Here is a 14,079-nt window from a genome sequence, read left to right on the forward strand (position 1 = left end):
TTAATTTGTGGCTGAGCACTGTGAGCTGTGCGGACGACTACTCCCGGAATCCTGGAGGTTTGGCTCGTGCAGCTCACCGTAGGGACACGACACATAAATAACGATGCACCAGAGAGAGGTCTACTGTTCTCGATTTCATCATCGCCCACCCCACCCGAATGCCTGTTGTTCTTTGAACGGACGGCGGTTTGCTCTAATTGCATTGCCAGGGTGCATAGGGGCCACGCGAGGACGTGAGGTCCAGGATGCTGACCGATGCGGTCTGCAGCCTTCTTGTCAATGCGAAACGCAATCCCGGTCCCGATAATCACATGGCTGAAACCAATAAAGCACTCAAATTGCATTTCACCGTACGGGAGGTTTCGAGTTGGAAATGAAATTATGCAACAATTCAATTGCGCACTGTGCGTGGGTATGTGTGGCCATGTGCGGAGGGCATATTTCGTAGGCTGTATTGTTTGTGCATGTGGCAGGTCTGTTGTCCGGTTAGAATACTGGAAAATAGGTCAGAGGTCAATGGTATCATACTGCAGCAGGTGCGGGTGGGGTGGGGGTAGGGAAGCGGTCCGATGTGTGTAAAACGATCGGTCTGCACCGTATCGAATCCTTTCATGTTTCGTTCGATTGATTTCTCGTCTCAATGAACGCGTGCCTTTATGTGCGCGAATGCACAGACGGAGAGAGAGAGAGAGATAGAGAGAGAGAGAGAATGCAGTGATGCAAGGCAAGGAAGGATGGAAACATCTTTTCTATCTAGAATGCACGTGCACACCCGGAGATATCAATCAAACCGGCAATCGAACCATCCTAAACTACAAAATCCTCGGTAGGAGCGAGCGCTCTTTAGCCTTCCGTATGGTGCGTGATGTGTGCGTGTGTGATGGGTATTGTACCGTTGGGGGAAGATCACGAGAAAATGGAAGGCCTCGAATCGGCACTCGACATAAAGCGCAATTGCAATTCGTACCATGCACACGTATTCATTGCACTTTGATGCGTTTTGTGGTGGGCGTATTTTAAATGAAAGCAACCCGCTCGTTGGAAGCTTGCTAGGTGATATTGAAAAAAAAATCTTTGCAAAGTTAATTGGAAGAATTCGCGCTTTTAAAAGATTATTGACGGGAGAAGGGCAATTTTTTGGAGAAATTCGGCTGATGCTTATTTCTTGTTTAAAATACATCAGTAAACATCAGTCAACCTGTCATGTCCTCAGAAGCAGCCCTATGTCACCATTTTCAATTCTTGGTATCGTATTTCACCATCAGATTGAATGTGTATTGTTATCCATAACAAAACGTGATATCCTGCTACACTCAGACTCAGTAACTACCCCATATTTCCATTCTACGATTAACCCTACCTACATTTTGACGCAACAGCAGCGTCGGCGGCTTTTTTGTCAATATCGCTAGTTTTGCTCATGAATTCTCGCTAATTTCTCTAACTGCTTCGCTCTAGCAGTATAGGGGTAATTAATGTAATTTCGTAAAATTGCCTACACCTCCTCGTGAAAGGCGGTTTTTTGCTCTTGACATAGGGGTGGAGTGCTACACGGTTTTGGGGGGTAAAAAACCAACCGAACACATAACTACTAAGAAGCGCCCTCGGGTTCTGTTGGTTGCTGACGCTGACCAAGAATTTGAACATTAGTCTACCGACCAGATCTGCAGAGGGCGTGCAGCAGCACCGTAACGCACAGTCGCATGACAGATGGCAATCGGAGGACGATTTTCTCAGCCCAACCTCTTTCTCTCTCTCTCACACCCTACCTCAGTGCCCAAGCCACTGCTCCAGGACTTTTCGACCATAGGCAAAAGTTGTGTATTTTGTTTATCCTTTCTACGGTTTTTTTTTTACCACCGGCTTCTTCGTTCACAATGTACCCCACGACGATTTTAACTATTTGGCGATTGTATGTTTTTCACTGTACACATTCATTTCGTCACGGCACTGGGATAATCCCTGTTTCGGTTTGTTGCCCACCGCGAATCGAAGCAACGCCCCCTTTTTTTTGTTGCTTTGACAGATTTTCCTCTCGCCCCGGGAGGAAGTGTGCGATCGAGCGTACCCGAGCCGGCTGGTGCCAAGTGTTCGGTGGTTTTTCATCAAAAGTCCTGCTGGCGTGTGCGAGTTTGCCAGACTAATCCCGGTTTTTTGGTTAGCGGCGGTAACAGCAGCAACTAGAGCTTGAAGGTATAGTTTTTTTTTTCCCCCAGTTTGCACGAGAATGTCGCGAGTGAAATGGCGAAATCAAACGGCAAAGAATTGCCAGCTGCAGCGTGGTTTTCACTGCGACACTGCGAACGAACAGAAGTTAGCGTTGCTGCTGTTGCCCTGCCGGCCCTCCTGCCCGGAAAAAGTTTTCGGACACTGGCACAAACTAGTTTCTCGTGTTTTTCGCTGACCAGTGGGTTGCCACCTTTCTTCGAACCTTCCATCCCCGGTCCTGAGGCTACTTGTCATCGCTTCATTTCACTGGATGCTGGGGAAAACAGCAGCCGGGTGGTAAATAGAAAAGTCGGAGGGGAAAAGAACCGACCCGCACAAGAGTGTACGATCTGTCGAAATGCGTTGAATAAAGTGGCCCAAGCACTGACATGACAAACCCATAAATGTACGAGTAACACCTTTTCGCTTTGGCTCCCTCCCGTGTAAGTTACTCATCCAAAATTGGTCCTCCCGGGTGCGCGCGTTCTAATCAATTAGACTGGAATTGGAAAGTGGAATAAATATGGTGCTTGCGGAGTAAACGGGCCTCAGTGTGTTTGCTCCGATGTCCTGCGGGCGGTGTTACATTCCTAGGGCATAAAAGGCTTAGGGGTTGGGTTTAATTTTCCCTCCGGGTAAACGTCTATTCCCCTATCACTTTAGTGTGCATTTTCAAAACCAGAGGCCATTCACCCTTCTATGTTGGCGAATATAAAAAAAGAGTCAGAGGGATAGAAAGTGAGAGAGAGAGGGAGATGCCCAACGAATCTTGTTATGTTCTTTGACCCGGCCTAAGTGCACAATTTACATGCACAGCATCAGTTAGATATGCGAGTGTTGTGAGTGATTATTTTTGTTGGGTTAGCAGTGGTGTAAAAAAACCCATTTGTGAAAGTGTCAAGCATGCAGTACAAAGCATGAAAATTTATTTGACTGCAATCATAAATTGTGTAGAACATGAGAGGTTAAATATATTTCATGCTATCAGTACTGTGGCAGTATTATGTATGATGTAAAGGTTCGATGCGAGTCTATTGCGCTCGTATGAGTTGAAGTTCCAAAGAAGGTTCGGTTGAGAAGTTTTCTCATAAGCCGTCAAAGCAGATTTGTGTTCAAGGTGCTGTTTGTAATGATCAGAAGTATTCCAACGCTTTTTATTTTTCTTCCTTAGCTCTACAACTTTCGGACTGCTTGGTCCTTGCATTTAAGCATCCTTGACTTCATTACACTCGTAGGTAGACTGAATGTCAGCACTGCCAGGCCATAAACTTCTAAGATTCTAGTGCCACATATGAAGAGTCAAATAAGTTGGCAACTCGTTATTGGACTTAGGATTTTAAACGATTGAGTGAGAGTCTGGAAACAATTACAGTACAGCACTGAAGCTTCGTGAGAGTCATGAAATTCGTCTTATAAATGCTTTAAGTTCATCCAATTTTTAAAAAGCTCAAGGTTTTTGGGTAGATCAAAAAATCTCTTAAATATATAGTTAAAATTTTAGTATTGGCTATCTTCTTCTTTTTAGCCTAACGACCTCTTACCTTTCACTGTCACTTTCTTCTTGAAAAACTTCTGCAAAAATAAAGATTTTTTTAGCTTGCCATTTCGGCTTATTTATTTAAAACTTTAAACTGGTCACCCACCCGGTGCCAACAGCAGAGAAATCTAATGGCTTCCTTCGAGATTAAAGTGCAGCAGTGCCTGGCCTCTTTTGCCATTCGGCACATCCTTTTTGCCATATCTCGCGTTCGATAAATGCAGTCGGTGATGAATATTTTAAACCCGTTAATCCCACGCGGCGGTCAACGTCAGCGCAAAGCCGCCTCGCAAAGATTCCAACCCTAGGTTTTGTTGGGTGCCTAGAGAGAGAGAATGGGCAGTGTGGTGGAAGGACAGGGCGTGCGATGATCATCCAACCATTAGTAACGAGCAAACGAGACGTGCCGGCCGGATGATCTGCTCCCCCACCCCTCACCCTCCGGAGACCTGTCACGCCACTGTCAGGACATAATCATCAGTTTTATCTCTTATTCAGCCTCGCTCGAGGGACTTCCTTTTCGGGCGAGGGATTGGGTGAGGGATGAGCTAGAGAGGACGGGAAGGAGAACGGGGCGATGGAGCGCGACGTGCTTGTCTGTACCGTCGGAAACCTTGCCCACCCGGGACGACGGCACCCCGATTGTCCCATAATCATAATCATCATCCGTTTTCAAACGCTTTGTCTGCGAGGCATCGACCGTTCCTGCCAGTTCCGGTTTCCTTTTATATATATGTGTGTGTGTGGGTTTTCCCTCATTGCAATCGGCTATATTTACTTCCGTTAGCACCGACAGAACGAAACTCCTCCGCGAGGTACGAATGTACGAATGGCGCATTTTCCCTATCATCGTTTGTCCTCTCATCGCCATCATCACTTTCGCTGTCGCTTTAACGGATGCGGGACGAGGTGCGTAGCAGCTGGAGCATGGCAGGAAGAGCGGGTCCGTGAGAAATGGTGGCAATTTTTGGGACCATTGTTTCGCAATGATTATGTTCGGGGTTTAATTAATTTTATTCAAATTTATTCGATTAGAATCATTGGTAGTAGCAGCTCGCGCGCGCGGGGTACAGTGCTCGGTAGTAAGCCTGGAGTGGAATCTAGCGCCTCAAGTGTCACCAGCTTCTATTCAACTGCAGTAATGTTGTTAGATAAGTAGGGATGCAAGCATTAACCGACTAAGAAGCTTAGAAACGTATTTGTTCTTTCCCTGTGGTTGTCGTCAGCTTTGAAGTTCCTTTTTGTAGCCTTAGATTGACCGTATTATCCGTGCGTACGTGTCGTGCGATAGCAATTAATTCGTGATGAGATGCGAAGATGACGCGAGGACGTGTCATGTGTTACTTTCCCAGACAAATTAAAATGCGTTGAAGTGAGATTATAGAAATCATAATCCAACATGTATGTGCCCGGATAGGATTAACTGTGACAGCAAAGATTGCTATAGTTTTTTTGGATTATTTTAGTTTTTTTGTGTCTTTCGATGGGTTGTACGAGGCTGTATGTTTCGGATTTATTTGTGTAACTTCACAAAATAACAGTACAACATACTTACCAATTTGTAGCGCCAATGCTACTGGATCGAGCGAATCATTCATAAAAATTATAGCTGCTCCAAACTCCATTCTTAATATCAATACTCTTCCGCAACAGCGGAACGACTTATAAGAAAGATAAGCTTTGAAAATGTCATCTATACCGTGGCGGGTACTGAAATTTTGGTGAAACTCTTTAAATAAATGTACGTACTTTGCTAGTTTCTTGCTACTCTCTTTTTTATTGTAAATTCATCCTATCAATGACTAAGCAGTAGCGGTGTCGTCTTGCATACGACAAGACCAGTCCTAAATCTCATTTTACCGTTCCTTCATATCTAGAACTTTTGCTATAGAGCTATGGATAAATACAGGAATGCCAGGGGTGTCGTCCGAAAACCGCATTGGGCAGTAGGCTTGTTCTTTGACTTTATGGCAAATATCTGCTAGGCGGATGGTTCGATTCACAATGTATCGTACGACAATTTTCGTGTTATCGTCGAGAGACCCTTGGCTTAGCATTGAGCCCTGTGCGTGATAAGGAGGTGACTTTAGTTTTTGTTTTCTTTCGCTCAATCTATGAGCCGTATTACATCATCCTTTAAAATACACGCATGAACACAACCGTTTGCAGCAACCTTTAGTTCAATGACATTTCTCCTTCATCCTAATTGACAGTACACTTCAGCCCATTCAACGCTACTGAACTGGTTGTTCAATAATTAAAATGCAGCAACTTCATTCACGACGGAAGACACAATCCGGCCATGTTGGACCCTGTTCCTCCGCCACCTCCATGTAAAATGACGAGCACGATCCGCAAGAGCACTGCAATGAGCGTTTGTACAATGCAGTACCAAATGCGTCGTATAATCTCCAGCAGTCCTCCCAAATCGCAGCCAAACATTTTCATTAGGTCTATCACTGCGACCGGCAGAGCCATGGTTGAGTCCGCAGATGATCGTTTGCTTGAGCTTCTGATGATGTTGTGGTAGTGGTGGTGGTGGTGGTGGTGGTGGTGGTGTCGGTGTGATGCTTCTCCCCTTTTGTTCCCACTGTCACCCGGGTTTGCTGGCTATTTCGTCGCAAGGGTTCCAGCACGCGCTACATCCGGCGGTTGGCGCAGTCAGCAGTTTTGACTGGTCACTTAAGTCTTCCCAATTTTTGTCGCAGCTCTGGTAGGATGGAACACACGGAACAAACATTAGCCACCGAGACCGGTCACGCACTTGTGTTTCAAAGTTTCTTTCAAACCATTTTCACTAGTTTATCAGCGCAACGTTTGCTAGTTCGCGGCCTATTCACTTGATCGTATAATCCATCGGAACGTGTTCCACGTTACGATCGGGCGACATCTTGCCGTGTTTGCGCGGCGTTAGCGGTCTGCGCACGGAGGTTGAGCGAACTGAACAGGAATGAACACGTTTCAAAGCGCGCACTGCACGATGCTTACCTTCTGTTCCATCTCCGACAACTGCTTGCAACGTAATGGAAACCATGGAGGCTCAGGTGCGCGAGTGAGTTTACTAACACACAGAAATGCTTACTCCGCTGGGATGGTGCGCAAACCGGCTCACAGTGGTGGGTGGTTGTTTATGATGGTTTAGCAGCCGGACGATTTGGATCTAAAGTCTGTGTAACGACCCCAGCTAAGAAGAGTAACGACCACTCACGGGCCCTCACGTTTTACAGCTGAGTTACTCAAAGGGGGGCATCCTTTTGACCCTATTTTATTATTATTAAGGCTCAAGTCTGAACGGAAACCACTTCCTACTCACGGGCACTCAATTTGCGCTACTGTGATACCTCAAATTTAGGTAAAAGTTTGGATAAATTTTTGTAACAATAAATTATAATAATAATAATTAATAAATACATAAAATATAATAGTAAAAAGTTTGAAAAAGACACCCTATTCGGTATGTCAGTCGCGAAAAGTGAGTGCCCGTGAGTGGTGGATGTTTATTCAGACTTTAGCCGTTATTTATTTAATTATTAGTATTTAAAATAATTATTAATTTATATAAAAAAGCTCTTCACATTTGAGCTTCACATATACCTAAGTTTTGGGTCCGTTTTATTCGAGCATTGAAACCAAATAGAGATTAGGTAGTCTTTCAAGCCCAATTTAAATGTCCCATTTTGACACACGCGTCCTACCACGACTTCTAGGTATACAAAATCATAATAAACATCATCCATGCTCGCTTCAATCGATTTTGCTTGGAAATAAATTTATTAAAAATATTTATCACTTCTACTTTGATCCACCAGGATATGACCGTTAACAATAAGCATACAGTACAGTACTTTGGAATTTCGAACCACTTTTTTCACCCGTCAAAGTCTAATATTGTTTCCTTGTTTGGTCAATCTTGATTGAAATTATTACAAATTAATCCAACAACAACAACAAAATATCCAGAAAAACATACAATTATTTCCCGCACTGCACGCACCGTCATGTGGCTGTGGCAGCATTGTGCTACAGACAAAGAGAGTGGAACCGCGGACGTATCGATGAGTCATAAACATAAGTCACTTACACATCGCCAATGTCGGCGCATGTCCATGAACTTGCCTGGGCTTACCTACACCAATACCAGCTGGACCGGTTTCTTAAGCTTGGCGTGGCTACCGGTGGGGGTGCGTTCCGATGGTTCGAGATACCAAGGGTGCGTTCCCGCTATCTCGCAAATACGGTTGTACCGCTTATCCGGACGAGCCTTTTGATGAAGTAACGTTTTATAAAAAAAAGGTAGCTATGCGCGAAAATACGCCTGTGTTTGTGTGAGCCTCAGTAGCGAGCCAAGCTGGGATCGTGAACAAGAAGAAGCATTTCCTTTCTCTGTTGCGTCTTGCGTGTTTTGCGGCAAGAATTTAGGTCAGTGACTTGGATGATTCACGTGGGGGGTTTTTTGTTTTTTTTATACAGGTTATACTTTCACCCAACGACCTTGAACGATGGCGTTAGCCTCATTATTTCGAGGATTTACGTGTGAGTTGCTTTCTGCACTTTATTGCAATATTCTAAATATGTTAAACTGTCAAACGATGTGAACTTTGTAGGATATTCTTTACCTATCATTCCTGCCAAAACTAAGTGTGAATGTTCACCGAAGATCATAAACTCACCCGTAAACCACAAATCGTTATTTACTACCGTTTCTCTACCTACTACCTACCTTGTGGTGGCCGATACCATTAATTTCAAGTAACGTTTTCAATTACTCATACCGTCCATCATAAATCACAAATGATACTGTACGGCATACAAACTAGAGCGGATAAGCCTGGCAGCATTCAATGGCAATGGCTCACCGGTCGGGACCTTCCGATTTTACACTACAATTCCTTCCACCCCGATAGCAGTGTAAGGAGATTAATAATGGTTTTGACACATTATGTGCTTCGGTTTCTTGCAATTAGCTGCACTGGTGTGACTAGAGACACACGAGATTACAACTTCGAGCATCACACAGTGGAGCATCGGCCAAAGGTTTATCTCGGGCACGGTGTTGCACCGGCATGCGTAATACGCACACCCGATCGATCTTGATATTCATACAGCAGTGTGTATTCAGTTTGCCCATCTCGTTAGGAAGTGGTGTATTTGGAGTACGGTGGCGGATGCATGACAGCTGTAGCAAATGGTGTAAATGAGGTTTCGGGTTGATGATTTGTGGAATTGTGCGCGATGAATGGCTTCCTGATGTTAGAAAGCTTCGTGTCTTAGTTATAAAACGTGGAAATGGATTTAAAATATTTGAAGTGAGTTGGAGTGATTGAAATTTAAAGATGAATGAGAAAATAAAATTTCTAAAAACAGCTCCTATCCTAGGTATATTCAGTGAGACCTGCTTTGGCTCCGTGTTTCTTGGCTATGTGTCTGAAACTGTCCTAACCTTTGATCTTGGTTATTAGCAGCTTAAATATACGATGAATAAAAAAAATGTATTGCATTGGCCATCGTTATCAATTCCGGTGCTGATACCTGATGACTTACACCATGCCTTGTTGTGATATGACTCAGATTATCTATCGCTAAGTAGTCATCTCGTTACATTGTACGTTATCTAACTATAATGATAACACACAACTCAATATCGTGCAGTAACATAGTGATGAACTGCCATTGATAAGCGGGAAAAATGTTGGGCTTAAAGTTTTCATTAACCCTATCGATTGTGAATCATTGAGATAAAACATAAAGTAGCTCTGTAAAAATGTTGTCACGTGTAGATTGAGTCCGTGCTTTACATGAACTAAACTTTTCTTCCTAAAAAACTGAAATCGATCGCAGTTACAAAATTGAAATCGTCCTAATCGATGAATAATGTTACCGAACGCAAAACAGCAAATGTAATACGTATTGTAATGGTTCGACGGTTGTGATTGGTAGCCTGCCGAAGAATTGTTGAATAATGTTGCCGATTTGATCAGGTGGAATGGAGTGTGACGTTGCGACCGTTGGACAAACGAGTTGATTTCATGGGTCATTTAGTGGCTGGTACATTCAGTTAAATTTCGCCAGGTTAAGTTATTGCCCAGCTTCCAGCAGAAGGGGGTTAAAAATGTGAGGCCGTAGTCGTGTTTGGGTAAAGGTTCGCTGAAGTCCTTACGAAGACTGTTTGGGAGATAGGTGATAAATTTAAGTACATGTTTAATTGATTATAGGTTTTTGCCAACTTGAGGATTGTTGGGCTTTGTATAATTAATTTAATTCCTTGCTTTCAAAAATTCGTTAGACATTGTCTTAAGCTTCATTATTCTAAATAGAAGTATATTCGTTGAACAGGGAGCCTTCCTAGAGGCGTTTGAGCTTTTTAGCCTACTGTTTCCTCTTAGAAACTTATCATAAATCAACTGACTGCAGTGGTTTGGGCATGTATTAGATAGGGTTTGTGATGTTTACTTAACCGTCTACAAGTCATATTAATGCCCTCCTGCTGCCGATCTTCCTTCGCTTGACTCAGGACGAAAACTTGACTCAGGATCACTTTAACTGTACAGTCTCACGCCCGGAACTCGTCGTCTGCCCAAAAACCAAAATCTATCATACTGACTACCAACGAAAAAAAAACCTTCCATCCTCAAACAAGTCCTTATACACACTGTTACTGTGCAAGGGTTGCCATTTTGAGCTACCCGTGTTGTTATTTGCGGTTGTTTGCATATACGTTCCGCTTCCAAGCATCCGACCCGTTTCCCATCGTCCTAGCGAATGGACGAGAAGTCCCCAAGAGTTAATAAAACAAACATGTCGATTTTCGTTCGTCCGGATTTGACTGATAAATTACCGATCGTTTACCACTTTGAACGCTGTTTGCATTCAGTAATCGGTTAGTTTTGGCTGGGTTCAGCGCATAGTTGCGCAACTTCAGTGTTTTGGGGCAACATCAGGGAGTTGAGCAAACCAAGCGGGTGTGTAGAATCGATGTCAAAGATTTATCGACAGCCGACACACACACACACACTCACATCACTGCGGAAACGGAACTTTGACTAGACGTAGTCTCGGCAGCATGACGTCGCTCGGTTCCGTGTTATGCCGGAATGCTGCTGGAAAAGCTTTTACTTCCATTTTCCCGTACGCCTTTGATGTCCAAGTTTAAAAGGCATTTATATCTATGTGTGTGTGTCTGTGGGTACGGTCGGTGAACTTCCGTGTGTGGTAGTATAAGTTGAGCTGAGAAAGGAAGACAGCACGACGATCGCCGTTGTCTTGTTCTATCCAGCCAGAAGGACTCACTCATTCCCCGGTCATGCCGGAACGTCGAAAGGATGGAAATGGCATCCGGACGAGGCGATGTGTTACGTAACTATCGAATGCTCGCCTTTGCCACGGAGGATGAAAAATGGTTTGATGTTTTTCGCCACGCTTGACCATGTGTGTCGTGATTTTTTTTGCCGCTGTCTTTCTCCCAGCTCTAGCTTCTTGGTGGTACAGTTTCGGTTATAAACAGTTCCATTTTTTTGTTGCCAACGCTACCGCGACGGGCTGGCTGATTGATGTTATTCTTTTGATAAGGTTGCTGGTATGGAGGAAAACATGATGAGGACACAACACGGTTTTGTGGATGCAAATTTAGGACATATCGAAGGACATAGTTAGCAAACTGTATGTGAAAGCCTGATTTATAGCTGGCTGATATCGGTTGTTAAAGTAAGGATGGAACGATCAACAAAAAATGCATCAAAGAATTTAAATCAAAATAGGTTTAGGGTTTTTAAATCTTTCCAAATGTACATGAAGTGAGTTGGTCTGACTGAAGCTAAACTGTTTGTGAATTCTTGTTTCTATCTTTAGTTTTTTCCTTTTCTTTCTCTCTATCTCTCCGTTTGATCTGATGCTTTCTATACCGACTAGAAACGAAAACTTCCATTCAACCTTTGCCCGATCAACGACCGACGATTATTAATTTATGGATTTTCTCTCCCAACCTCTCTCCCTTTATTTTCAGCCGACAAGGAGTACCTTAGGTTCCAGGGAAACGAATCCACAAACGATTACTTCAAGCTGGTGCTGCGCGATCCCAACAGCAACAATCTGCTCGTCGGTGCACGGTGAGTAGCATGGTGGTAGAGATGGTTTTACGATCACATTATACATTCACCCTTTCACTCGTGTGGTGCATTTCGAACGCCAGGGCGAAGCGTAGAATGCGCTAGAAAATGGGAGCACTTAAAGTGAAATGATGGTTCTAACGAGATGCAAAGTCAGTGTGTGGGCGCACTATCGGGCTCTCGTTGATCGGAAGAAGTTCGATTTATGAGTCGAAAAACCGGGGTTTTAATTTAATGTCTTGGCCGTTAGATGATCTGAATCGGTTTATGAAGGTAGTTCTTTAACCTCTGGGAGATTCGGTACCGTTTAAAAGATAAATCAACTTGAGTCATAGTGGTAAAGAATCGTCCGTTTAAAGAAATCTTATGTGTTCAGGTCATCGAATTGGGTCGAAGCTTATTGTGAAAGAAGAGCAATATGTATGATAAGTCAGGTTGAATCTGTCAGGCAGTCCTTCTAATAGGATTTAACAGTATCCTCAATATCTTAAGCTAGTTTAATAAAATAAACGAAACTGAGGTCTGCTTCTGTCTGCAATTTTTACACCTAACATCTACCCAAGCGTGAGTCCTTCGCTGATTATAGGCACAACCATGTGCGGATGTCACTGTGAAGTATTTTTATTCTCGTCCCTGACAGTCCTGCGGTGCACAAGAGTGAAACTGACTGATTGAATTTGATTGGAAGGATGATGTGCATCCGCTAACTTGGCGCACGTTTCCGGCCACGAGCCGGACGACATCGCACTGCTGATTGCAACACGCACACTCACGCTCTCTCTTCCCATACGGAAGAAAATGGTTCTAAATGTTCACCCCACTGGTGTTCATCGTGTCTCCCGTGTGCTCGTGAGATGTGTCCTCTATAATAATGCAATTTGCTTCCAGTTTTCCATTGTTTGCATAGTCAATTGGCTGCTCGCTAGGCCGAAAGCTTAAGGAGAATCGATCGAAGAGCGGAAAAGTTGAAGCATATGCGCTCATGCCACGGATGTAGTAAGTACGGTGTTAGTTGGGTGCAGTGCGAGTTACGGCGGAGTTGAACCAAAGTTCTTATCAGGCTTCTCTTTCTCTATAATATATCTATTCTTCAATATGAAAAGCGTATTGGATTTGTACAAAAACTACCAAAATCGAACAATCGAAATGCTCATCAATATTTTTGTACAATTTTTAAAGGCTACTGTTATTAACCCTTTCTATCCTTACTGGAGTCCTGGTTAAATAAAACATTTCATATTTCAGTTGACGAAATTTTCATAAAATAGTATGCAAAATACTTCAATAGAAAACTGGGAATTTATTTGAAGCTTTCAAATCCCATTAAAATTCCAAATAAATCCTCCATTTTAGCAATTCCCTTGCGTAAAAGCGTCCATTATGTAGATTCATTCGGTAGTGAAAAATGTTTGATTGAAGCATAAAGGAAGTGTGTCTGATCGGGGGGAGTACGAATGCGACGGTGCTTGGTTTGGTGTATGTTCGATTCGATGCACCGACTCCATCGCCGGGTATGTCGGAGAAGATCTTTCTCCAAAGTTTGTCGAAAAGTTTTCATGCAGCTGCAAGAAACCCCGTTCGTCCCGTTCCGTGCTACCACACTGCAATGCCAGACGCACTATGCATAACTAATGTTTGCATATGATGACTGCCAACAGCGAACAAGTCGGCAGCAGTAGTTTGGGATTCGCACCATTAACTATTTCACATTAGGCACGGCGAAGGTAGGGGCAGCTTTAGCTCCCCAGAGCGTTCACGTTGCACTAGAGAGATCCTTTAAAGAGCAAACTAGAACGGGGCCAAATGTGGTTAAAGGTAGCATTCCGGGTGCAGTTTTCGGACGGGCAAGATGTGTGCCGAGCGGAATGTGCAATCGGAATGTGCCGCACACAGTACGTATCGGGGCAGGATCGAAGGGTAGACTCATCAAAATCTAAAACCAACCACTCTTCTGGATGATGCGGATCTTTCCCATCAGCTCTGGTGCGGAGGAGACGACCGGATATCCCCAATCAGGCACACGCGCTCCTGACACGCACTCAAAGGAACGTTGAATTGAAATCAGCATCTCCATCACAGGCACGGGTTCCGGGTGTTGGGTTCGGGCAGGCGCTTTTCCACGGTTGGCGCTTTGTCCTGTCGCTGCCACTAACATGCCGACATTAAAATGGAATTCCTTCGAGCCTTTTGATGCGCGCCCAGAGCACGTCCGAGCACCAGCTCGAATTGCAA

At 44.0% G+C, this 14,079-nt stretch overlaps 1 protein-coding gene and 1 long non-coding RNA gene across 11 annotated transcripts in view; one reads left to right on the forward strand and one right to left on the reverse strand.

Annotated features, from left to right (window-relative positions):
• LOC118512724 (semaphorin-1A) overlaps positions 1–14,079 on the forward strand; it is a 154,291-nt gene that overhangs the window by 95,392 nt on the left and 44,820 nt on the right. For all 10 annotated transcript variants that reach the window (XM_036057579.1, XM_036057574.1, XM_036057581.1 and 7 more), the window contains one exon: positions 11,745–11,847. In XM_036057579.1, coding sequence (XP_035913472.1) covers positions 11,745–11,847 — 103 coding nt within the window. The remainder of the gene's footprint in view (positions 1–11,744; positions 11,848–14,079) is intronic.
• On the reverse strand, positions 5,500–6,878 carry LOC118512728. Its single transcript, XR_004906348.1, has 2 exons — positions 6,734–6,878; positions 5,500–6,455 (listed from the first exon to the last, which is right to left on the reverse strand). It is a non-coding gene; the product is annotated as an uncharacterized LOC118512728 (long non-coding RNA).

This window comes from Anopheles stephensi, chromosome 3 (genome assembly GCF_013141755.1).
Source record: "Anopheles stephensi strain Indian chromosome 3, UCI_ANSTEP_V1.0, whole genome shotgun sequence".
Classification (NCBI taxonomy): Eukaryota; Metazoa; Arthropoda; class Insecta; order Diptera; family Culicidae; genus Anopheles; species Anopheles stephensi.